The following is a 20329-nucleotide window of genomic DNA, read 5'->3' on the forward strand; positions in this document are numbered from 1 at the left end:
GATACTTTGGCCAAAGTGATATGGGCACGTCTGTTGGCGTGGCGCCATAAAAGGGTGCACCTTTAACCATACAGGTGTGGCACGGTGCATCGCTGTTGTTCAGCGAGCAAAGGAAAGACCTGTGAGGGTTGGAAAAGTCAAGGCTGCCAGACTGCGGCGGCTGTGTGCTCGCCGGCGGCAAGGAAAAATCAGAGCCAGGATCAGGCTCCGGAAGAATCATGGCCATTTGCTCATGAATGACGGTGACTTGTCCGTCTGGGGCTGGCAGACTGCCTGCAGGATCAAGTGGCCTCAGGGTGTCGACCTGAGCCTGAATGTGTCCCCGGTGGCTGTCAGCGAGTGGGCCCGGCCTCAGTTGGTTGTGACCGCTGCCCAAGTCTTCTGTGTCACTCACACAGATGAGACTAGGATGCACCAAAGTCATCCTCTGGGGTGTGATATCGACCAAAACAGGTTTTGTGATGGGCGGTTTATCAGGCAGGTAGCTGGGAATGCTACCACTGAATGCTACGCCTAATACTGGTGTACTGAGGGGAAGCATTGTTTTAACGACTTCTGCCGAAGTGTTAGAATGTGTCTGACTCATTCTGGAGACGCAGTCCAGCAGGGCTAGGGTGCTCACACCCCCTTTTTCCCCTGCTGCGGTATCTGTACCGTGGGCGTTGCCCTTGTGGGCAGGGTCTTCCCAGGATGTCAAGGGAGGGGTTTGTGAGGCGCTAGGCGTCATGGTTTCGGGGAGCACTCTGGGCTCCTTTAAGTTACCTCCCTGGTCTAGTTCTGCTGATGACGAATCAGTGTCAGGCCTCTTTGAGGAGTCTGACAGTTCTGCTGGATACAGACCTTGTTTTGGGGGTGGACGTGTGTTGTCCGAGTCATCGGGAGTCCAGGCAGAGTGTGACTTTGAGCTACACAAAGTATCCATTGCAGTGGGTGAAAGTTTTGATCCACTTTTACCGCACAAGGTTTGGAGGTTTTCTTCCTCTTTAACGAGTGGAGAAGTTATGGTTTCTTCAGGAAGCAGGATGTTGCAATCAGAAATTAGCTGGGGTGTCTCCTTGCGGAGTGAAGCACCTGTTTCCAGCAAACGGCCCGATAGAGGCTCTTGATAACTCTCACCTATGACCAGCTCTGACACCTCCCTACTGGAGTTCACTAGGCTGCTAGCCGTGGTCTCTGAGTGGACCGAAGTGACTGGAGGCTCCGAGCCAAGTAGGTTCATCCAGGTCGGCTGGACTGTTGGATGTGGTAGGAGGGTCAGGCTCTGGGTCAAAGGCAGCATCACGTGATCCTTGGACGTGTGAAGGTGTCAGCATACTTACCCGTTCCGTTGGGTCACACCGGTCACTCTGTTGTAGTTGGAGAGTATCATGCAGCAGAGGCTCGATCAGATCATGTCTCTGGAGCCGGCGGGGGTCGTTCAGAACAGGAACATGTCTCTGTGTGTGTGTGTCTGTGTCTCTGTGTGTGTCTGTGTGTGTGTGTGTCCGTGTGTGTGTTTGCTTGTGTTTGTGTGTCTGTGTGTTTGTGCGTGTGCATGTCTGTGTATGTGTGTGTCTTTGTGTGTCTGTGTGTGTGTGTGTGCGTTTGTATGAGAGGCCGTATAGGAGGTAATTCATACTTCTGTCTTACACACACTATCATAATCTTGCATATACACCACTATACTCATACACACACACTATTATAATCCTTTTACATGTATGTATGAGAGGGTATAGTTGTGTATGTGAGAGAGTATAGTAGTGTATGTGAGAGAGTATAGTGGTGTATGTGAGAGAGTATAGTAGTGTGTGTGAGAGAGTATAGTTGAAAAGGAAGTTGGTTTGATCAATCAGGAAGACAGTTTAAATTCTCACTTCCTCATTGGCTGAAGGGGCCATTTTAAATTATCATTATCTGGTGGGCTTGCTGCTTTGAAAGTACAGCTAGCACCAACTCAGAGGAACAAGGAACATTTAAATCAAGCAGCAGAAACTTTAAGGAAAAAAACAACCTTTTTGGACGAAAACATTTATTCTTATTTTATTTAGTTTCTTTTTCAAGGTCAGTTTTTTGTTCATGGTAATGAGGAAAACATTACTATCTTTTTCACTGATACACTGCGGTGTGTTCAGAGAATTGTGAGGGAAACTGACAATTTGGGACATGACATTTTGGAAAGATTAATTTCTGAGCTTTATGGTTATAATTATAATAATAATAATAATACATAAGTTTTATATAGCGCTTTACATGGAACTCAAAGACACTTTACAAACAAAAGAAACAAACAAACAAACATACTCGGACGATCTCTTTCTTGCTATTGATTAACCAGCAGTTTGAAGAGGATGACAATCAGGGAAGCTTTGGTGTAGAGCTGAAGATCTTTGACAGGACCTGACGGGACCCGACAGGACCTGACGGGACCTTAATTTCTATCATTTTACACGGGCTCGCGATCCGAGTTGCGCGCAGCAGTGCAGAACATTTTAGTTAGGAGTGACAACGCTGAAATGAATGAAGTACATTTTGAGACTTCAATGTTGTTGTTCCAGAAAATGACTTTATTTTCAAATAAACAGTTATGAACAGAATTCTAGAAACTGTAGACCCACTAGCCAATGATGGTAACCATGGCATTCTATTATTTTTTTAGCCTAGTGATCTCTATCAGTGAGCAACTTCATTAGTGTCAAGGCAATTAATAAAGGTTAATAAAAGGCCAGTGAAAAGTTTTCTTTTTAGTCAAATGATTATTCTATTCCATTTTATAAATAGATTTTATTGATTGTTATCGAAATAGAACATAACCAACATACAAGTCAGAACAGGAAGGAAATAAACCACCATTCACACCAAAATGACTTCAGGTAGCGCACGACTGTCCTTACCCCAACAAGTTAAAGAAGAGGAGAGAAAAGATAAATAAATTTAAAAATAAATAAATAAATAATAAAAATAATTAAATTAAAAAAATAACAGAAAAAACAAAAAATTAAATAATACAAAAATATATATATATAAAATAAATAATAAATCAAAAATTAAAAAGGAAAAAAAAATACACATACATACGCACACACATATCCATATATATATATATATACACATACATACATACAGATATACAAATATACATATATATATATGCATACATACATACATATACACATAAACATGTATACCTACATACATACACATGTGAATTAAAAACCAAGTAAAAATAAAATCAGTCACCCTATACACATACCTTGCCTTCTCTCAACCATGTATAGTGGAGTTAAAATATAACTTTTACCAGTACACAAGACAATAGCAGGGGATGATTATTCCATTTTTAATTGTTTAAACAAGACATTAATAATGTATTAGGAAATGGTGAGTTATTGACAACGATGCCTCTTCAATTTAGTCAAGTTCAACAGGCAACAGATTTTAATAATGTATATTAAGGAGTTCTCGGAAGTCATTCCTGACCAAATCCCTGAGTGTTTTTTAATGCAAAATCCATAGTTTCCTTAAAATCCTCGAATTTTTTCAGGACTGGCAACCGCAGGCAGTTAATGCATGTGTTTGCGGGGGGTAAATGACGGCCTTGTCTGAGGGGCAGCTCATGGAGAAAAACCACTGAAGGTAGTGGGGAGAAGCCCAGGGGTGGAATATCGTTTGCTCCCGTCGTAAAGGCCAGGATACCCCCAAGTTGCAAGGGTCCCTCTTGCTCTGAAAAAGAAATACACCAAAAACAAAAATTAAACCTAGCAGGTAGAAAACTTTTAAAAAGGAGGGAAAGACAAAGACAGACTGAAGGGCATATGAAAAGATTTTTATTCCATAACTAGCAATAATACTTACCCTCAACATCCAGCAGGTAGTCCCTCCAAAATGCAACCACACATTCCTCTGGCCTTCTTTTGTTCCTGCCCACTGCTGACCGTTCTAGTACATCCGCTGTGAGTGGGGATGGCTCGTGACAAAACAGCGGTCTGAAAGCATCTGGGTGCATTCTTATTGCATCAAGAACACCAAGGGTCTTCATCCCCTCCCTGAACCTGTAAAAATGTATCATGAGAAGATACAAATATAATTTTTCAAATTGGATAAATTATCACACAGCACATGAAAGGGATGACTTATAAGACAGTTCAGTGTTTGTTGACTATGCAAAAAGGCCTTGTCTTTGACAACTATCTAAAACGTGATGTTCTTTAAGTTATTTTATATGATACATGCAAGCCTTTATTCAGAGTGTTTGGTTGTACATTGACTTTTAAAAATATGTTAAAATCTTTCATTATTCTTAATCCTTGTAAGCTGGTTCAGTTCTGTGGGACCCGTTTTTCAATGTTTGCTAAAATAAAAATGATGCTATTTATTATTTCTTCTAACTCAAACTCATTGGCCTTGGCTCATTTTCTTTGAAGAACATTAAAAATAACTTATTTTCAATTAGTGTACACGGTACACCCCTACACATAACTAATACAAATGAGGTGTTCGGGTCTACTGGACCCAAGTGTAATTATTACAGTGTAATAATTGTAGGTGCTCTGAAACTTTGTACCTGCTATTCTCACACAAAGTTAAAAAAATTTTACATTTCAAGTACTTTCACCTGTTCTGATTAAGTTCTAAGAAATAAGCACCAATAATGATAATGATGGATGATAATGAATGAAAAATCTTGTTTCTATTTTTTTTTTTTTTTACCTTTTTTATAATTGGAGTAAATGGCAAATATGAACCATAAATTATGTATCTATCATTGGTAATTGAGCTTAAGTAAACCTCTGTTTAGTATTTTTATATACATGTTTATGGCTGTATTGATTTAAAAGCCTAATAATGTGGTGGGTCCAACATTGGCTGTGGAACAAAAAATATGAACACCTTAGAAGGGTTAAATTTTTGTTTTTAAAAAATGGAGTTACACAAACCTTTGAAGTGCTCCACTAACTCGATGAACCAGCTGAAACATGATGATATCCTCCACCAAGAGATCTTTGTCTTCTATGCGTTTCAAAGGCCTTAGACACCCAGCATTGGCCAGAAAATCTGTAATAAATCATTGTATAGTATGAACAACACAAGATTAGATATATTAAACAAACTGTTCTTTCCTGGAGGCCAGGCCTGTATGTGATGATGAAATTAGGTGATGCATGTTATGCCAGATGACATCTTTTATTTAACTCCTTTAATCACAGTAGTATGTTTAGCACCCCGAGCCAAGAGCCTGGTTTAAACATTCATATGAAAGCAAGAAACAAATCCACACAGATTGCAGAAATATAAAAACAAATGTGTGGCTTCACCACACAAAGGTGACATTCTAAAATGCTTAATAAGCACTTAGAGAGCCTTGCTTAGCAGTATTTAGATTATTATTCCTGTAATAAGCATATGTAAACATGTATATTGCACTCTTTAATATGTAATATGTGTACTACATTTTATTTATATAAGCGCTTTTCATGCTACTCAAAAAGACACACACAGGCTAAATATCCTCACCCAGTCAGATGATTGCAGACCGAGCATTCTTACATTTAACCTATCTTTGCTGTAGCGAAACGCCTACGCCTACTCTCTCTTTACCCAAGATAGGTGAAATCCAATAAATGCAGAACTGCGTTGCAATAAGCTGCGCACTGATAGCAAATTACAGTGTGTTTGAAATTTAATAGCAGGGCGCGCCAATGGAGTACTACAATTACCAGTATGCTTCATAACTGCTGCTCTGGCTGCTCCTTCTTTCCTCTCCAAAGTCAAATGTACGTTGTACGGTAAAATACTGTGGTTAATCAAGGGGCTTTACAGACAGTAATGTCGTCTCTCTCATGTAACCAGATTTGATTTAAAACCTGATTTCTGGAATTATTTCAAACAACTTGCTCAAGCTTGCTTGATCGTATTAACTAGCACTAGCTAGCTAGTGGAATATTACCAAAGTTTTCAATGGAAATGGCTAGCCCGTGTTATGTGGGTAGCAACTGGTTAACAGCGCTAACGCCACAACCATGCTAACATGAATTTGAGAACACTGCAGATGGGAATGACGTTAATAAAGGGGTCCTGTAATGTCATGGCCTTGTCCATTACCATCCACTTCCTCTTCCTTGTTCGACGACGATCCACCGAAGCGGCAATATAGATCTGGTAAGCGAGGTCCTCCGTGTTCCGGTAGACTGGCTAAGTAGCAGTGCTAGCCTGGAACCAGGTTGACTGGATTTGCAGTTCCCCTGAATAATCTCTGCATCTCCCAAACAGGCTCTGTTGGACTTATTTATTTGTCCATCTTTCCTCAGCTTCACTGTTCATTCCTAAAAATATTATTTCCTATATGTCCACTATACTCACATTTATCCTCTCTCTCCATTACCCTCCCCTCCAGCCAGAGATATTATAATGACAGTGCGGGTGACGTCAAAACCACTTCCTCTTACCAACCTATCAGGAGCTGAGTTTTCCTTTCCTCTTTTCATTAAACTCCATCCTTCAATCCGGCTTTCTTCACTACTCATCTACTGTCTCTCTCTTCCTTCTATTCAGTCTCTCCTCACCCTTCATCTCTCCATTCTTTGCTGCATCCTCTCTTGGTTATCCATTTCACTGCCACTGTGCATCTCTCACTGCCTCTCATTCACTCCTGCGCCTGCTCTCTCCTGCATGCTGCTTGCTCTCTCACTATGCTCTCTCACAGCTGCCTTCATCTCTATGTCTCTCTCATCTCATGTCCTTCCATTATTCACTATTCGTCATTTTCTCTCACTCTCGTGCACTCTCTCCATCCTTCTCACCAGGTCAGTGCCCTTCTTGACTGCTGCGTCTGGTCCATCTACGGTCCTTATGCAGGCACTCCTGTCCTTCCATTTGTTCCCTCCAGCTGTGGGCTCGCTATCTCTATTCCATGTGCTCTGGTCCCTCCACCCACACCATTATTCGCTCCCACATACAGCTATACCCTCTCATACATACATGTAAAATGATTATAATGGTGTGTGTATGAGTATAGTGGTCAACATATCTAAGATATGATGGCTTGTGTCCTAAGCCAGGCTCGGCTGAATTACTCCCACTACTCCTATTCCACTCCTCATATCCCGCTCTCCTCACACACACACACTCCCTCACACACTCCCACACACTCACTCCACACAATCTCACTCACTCACTCACTCCACACACTCACTCACTCCCACACACACATCACACACTCCACTCCACACAATTGCCCTCCTCCTTCACACTCTCCACACCCCTCAGTGTCCATTCCTCAGCTGGTCTACTCCCTCACACTTCTTCCTCACTCCTCCATTCACCCACTCCTTCCACACACATCACATTCTGCCTTGCTCCATTGCCACACACACTCACACACTCTCACTCACTCACACACACACTCACACACTCACTACTCACAAACTCACTCACACACACAATGCGGGTTCACACACACTCACTCACTCACACACACACTCACACACTCACTCACTCACTCACTCACACACTCACTCACTCACTCACTCACTCACTCACACACACACTCCCTCACACACTCACACACACCCAGAGAGAGTCTCATCACATGCTGGTTTGTTTCCTTTGTTTTGTTGTAGTATAAAAAGGTATATTGGTTTTAATTGATTGAAGGATTATTGATAATTTTGAAATTAATAAATTCTACTATATTTTAATAGCAGTTGGCTGTGATTATTTGTGTACTCCTTTTGTAATAACTGCTGGTTGAACACAGCTCAGTGCTCATATCCCTTCCTTTAGTTCCTTTAAAGAACACCAGATAGATTAACCAAGTTAAGATCTGGATTTTAAAGGAACACCACCTAATGAGACTGCTCACAGTTTGATTATTGGTCCCTGATATTCCATAACTTTATTAATATTGATAAAACATCTTTGATTATTTGCCAATAATTGAATATGTGCACCTATGAATTCCCAACATTGACTTTGTAATTGAACTTTTGACAAATAGCTCTGAGCATCTGAAAAAGGAAATATTGTTTCATGTAACAAATAAATAATACAATTAATGTTCTATTTATGAAACAAATGGGTGTGAAAAAATAATTTAGTATGTACTTGTTCCATTTATTTCCTCTCTTTTTCTCTTTTAGTGCTTCGACCCAGAGAGAGCCTTCTACTCCAAAATGTTCCCTATAGTGACCAGGAAGAAGTCAGGACAGACCACCTGATTGCACCTTTTTCACCAAAAGGAGACTTCCTATCATCCAGTATCTCCTGTCTGCATTTGAAAGGATTTAACCCAAAACTAAGTTCCAGCTTGTTTAGGCTCTTCTGAACAAAGACCAGTTTAAAGATCATTACTGCATGGAGATATGTACCTATATGTATCTACTGTTCTGCTTTCAGAAATCTGGGCTGTAAACTGGATGCTCTAATTTCATGTACAGTATTTCGTCAGATGTAATTTAAATGTTTTCATTTGATTTGTGAAGCTCTCTGCCTACTTTTTAGTAGTTTATAATTCAACTGAACTTTATTGTTACTGTGTTGCTACTGAACATGTGTCATGGTGTTCTCATTAAAGAATAATATTCCAAGACTCTCAGCTTTAATTTATTGTTCAAATCACTAAAATGATGATAGATGGATCTAACATGACGGTGGTCACCCCTAGTCCTCGCTCTTCACTGCCTGTCCATGGTGCTGAAACAGAGAATTATTACTAAAACAGAGGGGGCTGTCCATGGTGCTGAAACAGATTATTACTAAAACAGAGGAGGCTGTCCATGGTACTGAAACTGAGCATTATTACTAAAACAGAGGGGGCTGTCCATGGTGCTGAAACGGAGAATTATTACTAAAACAGAAGGGAGGCTGTCCATGGTGCTGAAACGGAGAATTATTACTAAAACGGAAGGGAGGCTGTCCATGGTGCTGAAACGGAGAATTATTACTAAAACAGAGGGGGCTGTCTATGGTGCTGAAACGGAGAATTATTACTAAAACAGAAGGGAGGCTGTCCATGGTGCTGAAACGGAGAATTATTACTAAAACAGAGGGGGGCTGTCCATGGTGCTGAAACAGAGCATTATTACGTTCAATGGTGTTTTTTTGCCTCCATTGCAACTTTGGGGGCAAAAAACACCAAACACCCATTATTATGGTTGTTGGTGCTTTTATTTTGAAGGCCCTAGGGGTACTCGGGGGGACTGAGGGGTATGTCTCCCCTTAGGGGTACTCTAAGGAGGACTGCAGCGGAACCTAGGGGTTCTGCTCTTTTCTTCTACTTCTCGTTATTTTGTCGACCTATTGTTGCCTTCCTTACTTCCTTCTTTCTAATTTCTTTCTCTAACTTTTTGTCATCCTTGTTTATCATTTAAATATTTTTTATTATTTTATTAAATTTTTATGCAGCTATGGTTCGTAATGTTCTGCTTTATACATAGCTTTTTTTTATTAATTATTGGGGGGGGGGTGGGGGTTAAAAAAAAAAAAAAAAAAGGGGACCATCCTGGAAACCAGTTTGAGAACCAGTGCTCTGACACAGTCATGTGACCCGGGCCAGTTTCAGGCTGTTTGGACACAAACAATATACAACAGTAGGCTACTGAAATGTTTGGATGTGACGCAGCTACCCATGGTTTGTGTAATGTCATTTTATTATTGATATGTTTTCAAAGGAGTCAGAACCAAATGAGTAGCTGGGACATTCCTTTCTAGACGAAGCAGTGTTTAAACACTGCCAGAGCCCAGACAGGAAGAGACTCCGTTTAGTCTTTACTTCCTGTCTGTCCATTTCTCTGTCATCCAGCTCTTTGGCTCCTTAACCTTCTGGCTTCTTCTGTGCGTTTTCTTCTTCTCCTTTTTCTTTCTTTACCTGCTTTGTTCATCAATACCAAACTAGGACATTAATGTTGTATCAGGTCTTATAACAGGCCGACATCCATGCTGCCAACCAGCTGCTACCGCTGAAGTCTCTGATCTATGATATCTATCATACTTTCCAAAAATACTCAAATACTTCAATTATGTGAATGTAACCTGAGAGTCTTTTAGTCGGTGAAAAGCTGAACATCAGATATGAAAGAAAATGGAAGTTTTTTACAGGCAAGAATATGTGTGAAGCGTTGGCGTAGCAACGGGTGTGCCAGTGCCATCCAAATATAGATGCAGAATTATTTTTCATAGTCTTAATATGAAATGTTGTTCTGAGCTTGGGCTACTGTTGTTGACTTGCAATAGTTCCTGTTGTCCTTGGGTCAAATTGGGAAAAGTGACAAAAACTGTCGAAAAAAAGACATCAACCAACAAAAAGTTTTAATTTTAAATTTTGACCCTGAAAAACTAAAAAGTGAGAGTTAATATGAAGGCCTATTGAAATATATATGTAGAGGTGAACATTAATCTGACGATAAATGTGGCACAGCCAGTTTTTCTAAATCACAGCCAGAGTCTCTTTTCTGGCTCCGCTACTGGTGTGATGTATAATAAAGATTCATATAATAAATAAGTTATCAATTCATCTTTATTTGGCTTTAAATGAAGACGTCTTTCCTATAATTCATACCAAACGTTCTTTCTGCAAACCGAAGACTGAACTGAAGTTTCACTGAATGTCTGATTTTAAACACGTTGTTGTTTCTCCAACAGCAAGGAAACTCTTCATCGCTGCACACTGTCACCTTGTAGTTCTCAGTTGTAGTTCTCAGTTGTAGTTTTTCCTCTTTTATTGGATTTATTTCATTCCCTGTTCTCTGTTGTGTTGTCCTTGTTCTATCCGTGTGTGTTTGACCCCATTCCATTCCTGTGTATGTTTTCATGCTTCAGTTTCCTGTTTTACTTTGTAGAGTCTGTTTCTCTCGTGACATGTGATATTCTACTTCCTGTCTTGTGTTTTCCCTCCTCTGTGATTGGCTGCCCCACCCTGATGTGTTCCACCTGTTCATCATGTCACCTGTCTCTCTTTACTACCCTTGTTACCTTGTGGATTTAGTCTCTGTTCTTTCTTTGTCTGTTGTCGGTTCATCGTCCTTTCTCCCACTCTCGTTTCCCTCTCTTCGTCCTCCTCCTGCTTTTGTTTTCCGAGTCTTCAAACTACCACATCAGGCCAAAAGTTTGGACACACCTTCTCATTCAATGTGTTTCCTTTTTATTTTCATGACTATTTAACTTTGTAGATTCTCACTGAAGGCATCAAAACTATGAATGAACACATATGGAATTATGTACTTAACAAAAAAGTGTGAAATAACTGAAAACTTATATTTTAGATTCTTCAAAGTAGCCACCCTTTGCTTTTTTATTAATAAGGGAAAACTTCCACTAATTAACCCTGACAAAGCACACCTGTGAAGGTAAAACCATTTCAGGTGACTACCTCATGAAGCTCATTGAGAGAACACCAAGGGTTTGCAGAGTTATCAAAAAAAGCAAAGGGTGGCTACTTTGAGGAATCTAAAATATAAGACATGTTTTCAGTTATTTCACACTTTTTTGTTAAGTACATAATTCCATATGTGTTCATTCATAGTTTTGATGCCTTCAGTGAGAATCTACAATGTAAATAGTCATGAAAATAAAGAAACACATTGAATGACAAGGTGTGTCCAAACTTTTGGCCTGTACTGTATATCCTATAATCACAACCTTGAAATACAACGTCAACCACTAGATATCTTCCATCATACAGGATTCAAACCGACACGCTACAGCCCATAATCATAACCCTAAAGGACAATGTCAACAACTGTAGTTATCTTCCATGATGCAGGATTCAAACTGACTGCAATTCAAGAGAGAGAGATATAGAGAAACTGATACAGCAAATCAACTCATAATAGGTCAAATCATATCAAAAGTTATCTCAAGACACTTTACAGATAGAGTAGGTCTAGATCACACTCTATCATTTACAAAGACCCAACTATTCCAGTAATTTTCCCCAAGAATGAAAATGAGTCTAGGCAATTTAATAAACCTACACAATCTGGCTCCGTGCCAGTCATGGCTTACTTCCTGCTTCTTACAGTGCAGACGCTCTACTGCTTGCGCCTGCTTCTGCTTGCATATTTCTGCTGATAATCTTGCTTTTCCTCTGAGAGAAACTATGAGCAGCGGCTCTTGGATACTTATAAATCACTGGACTATGCATTTTTTGTAGACATAGTAGGCTATTGTCATATTTGAACATTTTTCTGCATGAGCGTGGCCTACCAATAGCTCAAGCCTGTCCTAAAGTGACTGGAGCTAAAGCTAATTAGCAGCAAGATGCCACCCTTCTCCATAGAGGACTACTACAAACTCCTTCAGAAGATTGAGGGTTTTGGAAACCAAAATTTACCGGTTAGAAGTAAATATGGAAGTGAACGGATCATGTGTAAATGACACCACTTTACCAGTGACCCAAAACAATGGACAAAAGCATGCTAACACATGGCTAACTAGCACCAGCAAGACCACAAAGAAACAGGAGGGCTGTGGAGCGGATAATAAATCAACAAGTGGCAGTCCTCCCTGGAACTCTTTTGGTGCAAAGCCTAAGAGTAACATCATTTTCCTGGGAAAAGGGAGGGACGACTAACGGGCAGGGCAGCGCCCTGAGATTTGCTGATACGACCGGCTGGCCTGCATTATCATCCAGGCAGAGTGCCTCTTCAAACCCTTATACTTAGTAGGACACAGCCGTGGACAACTGCAAAAGGGAAAATCAGCAACAAAATGCCTCCCCAACAACTGAGTTTGCGGTGAAGAACAGATTTGCTCCTCTGCGGCAGGACCCTGGACATGACCTGGATTACGTCTCATCGACACACAGCAGGGTAAGGACTGAGAGCAATTTCTAAAAGTAAAAGGCTACAGGGAAAGCTAACGACTGGCCCCAAAACTCTGATTGAAAAAAAAAAAAAAAAAAGGTGTCTCTGCTGTGAAAAAAAAAAAAACAAAAAAAACAAAAAAAACTCTTTTTTCCCAAATAAGACATGGTGTCTGACTTGGCCCAAAGAATAAAAAACACAAAAAAAATCAAATAAGGTAAATGATGTTGGAAAGTCTGAGCTGAATCGGACTTTATGAATCTTCGCTGAATGCAGTCAACTCCCTAACTCAAAGGAATGGATCAGTGGCCCCTATACCGCCAGTCAAAAAAAACCAAAAAAAAAAAAAAAAAAAAAAAGAGGAGGAGCTGAGAGATTCAGCATACTGTTGGAACTGAACAGATGGCTTTCAACTGCATGTACCAACAACCATTCTCTGCAGTTCATTGACAATTTTAACATTTTCTGCAGACATCTTTTTAAAGCAGATGGACTATTCCTTAACAAGCCAGGAGTAAAGCTGTTCACCTCTAGCCTACTTTACTTTACTTGCGCCACACATCTGCTCCCGTGGCAAGGACACGAGACAAGATGAACCAAAACAAGAGGAAGACACAACAAAGTGGCGGTAGGAGCCACCACAGCCCCCACCTGAGCAAAGATCTGACCATGGGAGACCAAAGACCGGAGATGAGAAATCTCAACACCCCTTCTCACCCGTCCAACACTCCTCAAACCCATTTGACAAACCACGACAGCTTTGAGGACCTCTTTAATGATACGTCGCTCTCCCCTCTTTCCCCCATCCCCATGTTGGAGTTCACTGACCAGATGAAGCAGCTGGTAAATGCTGGAACCAACTATGCCCCCCTTCCTTTTCCCATCGTAAAACGCCAGGCACCTCTGGCCCCTCAAGGACGGCAGCTAACTCCTTCTCCCCAGACTGATAAGGATACTTGTGTGCAAAATGCAGTAAGCATTAACTGATATGGGCCGGGTCCAGGCTGCATGCCTAGTAGCACTCATGACTTTTCCAAGACAAGCCTGGGCCCTGCGTATTAGGTTCTTCCACAATTTATTTTGTGATAGGTAATAGAAAAAGAATGGCGAATAAGCACGTAACTGCAAACTTTGCAAATTTAGCATCCATTCCTCGTCAGCCACACTTTGTCCCAAAAAATGGTCTGAACATTCCCAAGGTTGTGGTGACTGATGTTGCTCTCTCTGATCATTCCTGTGTTTTTTTTAACGGCACTATCTCTGTGCCCAAAAGTGTTCAAACTAAGTTAATCAGAAAACGGTATATCACTGAAAACACCAGTGAATCATTCATTCAGCTTTTCTCCTCTACACCCACCCTCACTGGGGTCTCAGTCACTGAGCTTGTAGATAATTTCAACTGTAAAATTACGAATGTTATTGATGCTATTGCTCCCACTAAGGTCAAAGCTGTCTCTGGTAAGAAAAGATCTCCATGGAGAAATTTTATAGTTGTGAGAACAGAAAAAAGAGAGAAAAGCTGAACGCAGTTGGTGAAAATCTAATCTCCAGGTCCATTATAACACTTATAAAGAGAGACTTCGCATTTATAATATGGAACTAAGGAATGCAAGGCGGTCCTTTTTCTCAGACATTATTGCCAGAAACAATAATAATTCACATGCTTTGTTTGCTACTGTTGATAGATTAACAAACCCTCCAGTACCAATAGCATCTGAACTGTTGTCTACCAAGGCTTGCAATGACTTTGCCTCCTTCTTCACAGACAAAATTCTGAAAATTAGACAAACAGTCAGTGCTTCCATATCAAGTACAGTACATGTGTTGTCACAGTGTTCACGCAAAACAAATTCCAACATGACACAATTTCATACGATCAACCTTAAAAACCTGGAGGACATTATACAACATCTGAAAACCTCCTCCTGTTGCCTTGATATTCCACCAACGGGTGTTTTCAAAAATGTTTCAAATTGTTTGGCTGCAGATCTTCTGCAGATTGTAAACACATCTCTGCTCTCAGGCATCTTCCCACAGGCCCTGAAAACTGCAGTCATCAAGCCACTCCTAAAAAAGGACAATCTAGACACGACACTAATGAGCAACTATAGGCCAATATCAAACCTTCCATTTTTAAGTAAAATCGTAGAAAAAGTGGTTTTTCAACATCTCAACCTTTTCTTATCGCTAAACAACAGTTTTGATGCCTTCCAGTCAGGTTTTCGACAACACCACAGCACTGAGACGGCTCTTGTTAAAGTCTTTAATGACATCCACTTAAACACAGATAGTGGCAAAATTACAGTCTTAGTATTACTTGATCTCAGTGCTGCATTTGATACAGTAGACCATGACATATTGCTTGACCGATTGGAAAACTGGGTTGGTCTTTCTGGCTCAGTACTAAAGTGGTTTGAATCTTATTTAAAGAATAGGGACTACTTTGTGTCTGTAGGTAATTATACATCTGAGCATACAAACATGACGTGCGGAGTTCCCCAAGGCTCTGTTCTGGGGCCTCTTCTGTTCAACATCTACATGCTTCCACTGAATCAGATTATGGAAAACAACAAGATAAGTCACCATAGTTATGTGGATGACACACAAATTTACATAACCTTATTGCCAGGGAACTATAGCCCAATACAACAATTAAATATGTGCATTGAACAGATTAATGATTGGATGTGCCAGAACTTTCTGAAATTAAATGAAGAAAAAATGGAGGTGGTTGTTTCTGGAGCAAAAGAGGAACGATTGAAAGTCAGCGCTCAGCTTCAAACGACAATGTTAAAAATAACAGACAAAGCAAGAAATCTTGGTGTAGTCATGGACTCAGACCTAAATTTCAAAAGCCACATTAACATAATTAAAAAATCAGCCTATTATCACCTTAAAAATATATCAAGGGTTAAAGGACTTATGTCTCAGCAGGATCTGGAAAAACTTGTCCATGCTTTTATCTTCAGTAGACTTGACTACTGTAACGGTGTCTTTACAGGTCTCCCTAAAAAATCAATCAGACAGCTGCAGCTGATTCAGAACGCTGCTGCTCGAGTCCTCACTAAAACCAGGAAAGTGGATCACATCACTCCAGTACTGAAGTCTTTACACTGGCTTCCAGTGCCTCAAAGAATTGATTTCAAAATACTTTTACTGGTTTATAAATCACTAAACGGTTTAGGGCCAAAATACATTTCTGATCTGCTACTACACTATGACCCACCCAGACCTCTCAGGTCGTCTGGGACAGGTCTACTTGTTGTCCCCAGAGTCAGAACTAAACAGGGGGAAGCAGCGTTCAGTTTTTATGCTCCACATATCTGGAACAAACTCCCAGAAACCTGCAGGTCCGCTGCAACTCTCAGTTCTTTTAAATCTAAGCTAAAGACCTATCTTTTGATGTTGCTTTTCCTTAAATAATCTATTTTATTAACTTTAATTTCTTATACTGCACTGTAACTTTTATTCTTATACTGCACTATCAATTTTATTCTTGTTTTAATTTGTTTATTAATGTTTTAAAATTGTTTAAAATTGTTTTCTAACTGCTCTTTAATGTTTTATGTAAAGCACTTTGAATTGCCCTGTTGCTGAAATGTGCTATACAAATAAAGCTGCTTTGCCTTGCCTTGCCTTTTGACAGGTCGTGACCTCTTGACCTGGAGGTCATCAATCAAAACCTGCATTCCTGCTCTTACGCTCTAATATATTTCAGTTTGGTGCCAATCAACCACTGCTGATTGTAATTTCAGCTGAAAGCCTGAGCAGGTGTCTTGTTTAAGACTAGTAAAACTGCGTTCTTATTGTTTTTCAGAAAGTAATGTAGGTCAAATTAATTCAATTAAAATTAATGGAAACACACACATGCACACACATGCACACATGCATACACACACACACATACATACACACATACATAAACACACAAACAGACACACTAGACACACACACAGAAACACACAACACACACACACAGACACACAGGCAAAGACACACACACAAACACACACAGGCCTACACACACACACACACACACACACACACACACACACACACACACACACACACACACACAGAAACAGACACACACACACACACAAACACACAGACACCACAGGCCTATACACACACACACGCACACACACACACAGACAAACACACACACACAAAGATACACAAATACAACCCCCCCTCTCTCTCCTATCTCTGGTTGGTTCCTCTTCTCTCTGAATAATTAGTAGCCTCTCTGGTTTTAGACTTGTGCAGTTTCCTCATTGTTTGAAACCAGTTACACATCACTTTAACCACAACGTGCACCACACTGTGGATCTACAGCACTTTGTTTAGATGCTAACACACTGCTGTCAGAACTGCTAACCACTCATTCAGAACATAAGAGATTTCGGTAACACTTTACTTGACAGTACCGACATAACCATGACATGACACTGTCATAACTATGACATGACACTGTCATGAATGTGTCATAAACATTATAAACAAGTCATGAACATTTTTGACTTCTGTCATTAAGTGTCATTCGGTTTTTGACATGACAAGTTGACATTGTTTGGCTTGTCTTGATTATGACAACTTGAAATTAATCAAAGTGATATTACTAGAAGTTGTCTTGGTCATGACAACTTGACATTAAATTGGTTTGGGATGTCTTTGTAATGACAACTTGACATTAACCAGGATGACATTACCAGAGGATGTCTTTGTCATGACAACTTGACATAAACAGAAATGCACCTCTTTTTGTATTCATGACATGTTGACCTAATGATTATTATAATTAGATGTGCAAGATTAGACACCAATTCTAGCACTTTTCAGATAGATGTCTGACAGGAAATTTCACACACCTCAAGTAGTGGTACCAATTGTATTTGTCATTAAGATATCATTGATAGTACTTGCTGTCATGACAACATTATGACAGTGTAACTAATACATATTTTGACCTCAAGTAAAGTGGTACCAATTGTATTTATCATTTAGATATCATAGATAAGACCTGCTGTCATGACAACATTATGACAGTGTAACCAATACATATTTTGACCTCAAGTAAGGTGGTAACAATTGTATTTGTCATTAAGATATCATTGATAAAACTTGCTGTTATTACCACATTATGACAGTGTAAAGAATACATTCTTTGACCTCAAGTAAAGTGGCTGCCATTATTCACTCAGTAAGATAAAAAAGAACGGCAGTTAGTGAAATAAATCAATTCTACATACTAAATACTATCTAATACTGGCTATACCTTGTTGTAAATAGAGCGAAAGAGAGCTGTGCCTGAATCAACTATCGTCACGGAGTTATAGGTAGTAAAATGGTGAGTCACTCCTTAACACTAGAGTTTGCTAGCATCCATGCTAATCGGTGCTAATAGCATTAAGCTAACGGGTTAGGTAAGGTGCTGTATTCATATGCTAATAGGGTAATTAGCCACAAAAGGCTAGCAGACTAGCTACTGCATATTGCCTGTGAAAAGGCTAATGATTATATCTATTGGTTATGGAAAGTAATGTTGCTTTTCAACACTATTGCTAGCTGTGGGTTTTTTGTTGAATGAATGTTAGTACAAATTGTGAGTTTAACTGTTTAACTGAAGTTTATGGTGAAGTAGCTAACTTAAAGAGGCTAATTTTTAGTGCATTCTTTCTACTGTTACCTGTGCAGGGAGGGATAAATAAGCACGCAAGTCTTAATGCCTCTAGATTACAACACTGTAGCTTAAGTTATGGGAAAATAATACAATTTCAGAGATGTTTACATGCAATTTATGCAATTATATTTAGGATAGTGTTAATGTTACTAAGGTTCCATACAACTTGAATTAGAAATGCATTGTTTGTATAAAGGTTGCCTATTAATATAAATGTGCTTTTGGTACATGAAAGGGATTTATATACGTTTGATACCTAAGAGAAGAAATTTAAGAACGGTTGTACAAACTGAATAGAGGTTTAGATATTTCAATAGGGGTTAACTGAAATATCACCTCATTTTATTTTCATTGTAGCTTAAGCAATTGATTTTATTACTGAATGGTAATTGAGAGAAATTATTTGGCCTTATCTACAAGTGGAGGAGGTGAAAAGGCTACGCAGGGGAGGCCCAGTCCACAGAGGGACATTGAATCACATCGACTCTTCACATCCCAGAGACTTCCAGGGTTTAGAGATTCCCAGTTCAGTGGGCTGGGTGGGGCGAGCTACAGGGTCGAGACTCTGAACGTAGATGGATTTCCCTTGATTCATTCTTCATGGTGGAAGGACAAACGGAAACCAAACTCATATGGGCCCCAATGTTGAACATCTCTGAACTCTTGTCATCAAAGAACAATTGAGCTCATAGAACTGAAAAGGGTTTCTTTTTTCAGTTAGTTTATCTGTGTGTATGCCATTTTTCTGTTTATATTAATACCACTTTACTTGAGGTCAAAGAATGTATTCTTTACACTGTCATAATGTTGTCATAACAGCAAGTGATATCAATGATATCTTAATGACAAATACAATTGGTACAGTATGAGAGAATCTACGGCTCAGTGGGAGAGACCGCTGTGTTGCCGTGCACTATCACTGACTCCACTGATGAACAGCCCCCACGTTGGAGGAAGTGGAATACCAAAACACGCTCTTTTGCTGACCTAGAACTACACAACCAGACTGTTCCTTCAGTAGACCAAAACTACTCACTGGTGTTTTCATCTCTAATGTTAAATCACTCAGGTTGGTACATCTGTGAATCCTCTAGGAGAGAGCAACAGTATTTTCTGGCAGTGTGTCCCAAATTTGCCCCCCCTGCTGTAGAGCTCTTCTCAGAGGGAGAAGAAGTCACTCTCAGATATGATCATTTAATCATTGGCTTTAATACAGTCTGGTATACACTGGCTTTAATACAGCATGGTATACACTGGCTTTAAAACAAGGGATGGGACACATTCATGCAGAGAAAACATTTAAACTAGAACACAAAAGACAGAGAGAGAGATTACAGAAACAACAAACAGAAATGATGGGAAATAAGACATAAATACCCAATGATTATTATTATTATAATATAAAATAAATACCCAATGATTATTATAGTAATATATAATAAGTTCTGAATATTAGAAGGTAACCTTTGATCCTGACAGGGTGCAGCTGTTCCCTTATCGTCTGTATTATGTTGTGTGTATATATATATATATATATATATATATGTTGTGTGTATATTATATATATATATATATATATATATATATATATATATATATATATATATATATGTATACACAATACCACGATATATATATGGATATAATATGCAACATACTTGCTGCTGATCTTTCCTTACGTTGTATATGTGTGTGTGTGTGTGTGCGTGTGTGTGTGTGCGTGTGCGGTTCCATGATGTTTCTTTGCATTTTAGATCTAAAAGCATCATGATGCCTGTATATTATATATGAAGGAATATGAATCTGTCTTCATACATCCATACTGTAATTCGTATCTTACAGTGCTTGTCAGTGTTATAAACCTGTT

General features: G+C 39.6%; 1 protein-coding gene across 1 annotated transcript in view; it reads right to left on the reverse strand.

The window, feature by feature from the left end:
- Nucleotides 1–3303: 3303 nt before the first annotated feature.
- LOC120565577 (G2/M phase-specific E3 ubiquitin-protein ligase-like) overlaps nucleotides 3304–20329 on the reverse strand; it is a 28534-nt gene continuing 11508 nt past the window's right edge. Inside the window, exons 3-5 of the mRNA XM_039811468.1 lie at nucleotides 4917–5034; nucleotides 3835–4031; nucleotides 3304–3702 (exon numbers count right to left, since the gene is read on the reverse strand). Of these exons, the coding sequence (XP_039667402.1) occupies nucleotides 3449–3702; nucleotides 3835–4031; nucleotides 4917–5034 (569 nt within the window). The 3' untranslated portion in view covers nucleotides 3304–3448. The remainder of the gene's footprint in view (nucleotides 3703–3834; nucleotides 4032–4916; nucleotides 5035–20329) is intronic.

Source organism: Perca fluviatilis, chromosome 9 (genome assembly GCF_010015445.1).
Source record: "Perca fluviatilis chromosome 9, GENO_Pfluv_1.0, whole genome shotgun sequence".
Taxonomy (NCBI): Eukaryota; Metazoa; Chordata; class Actinopteri; order Perciformes; family Percidae; genus Perca; species Perca fluviatilis.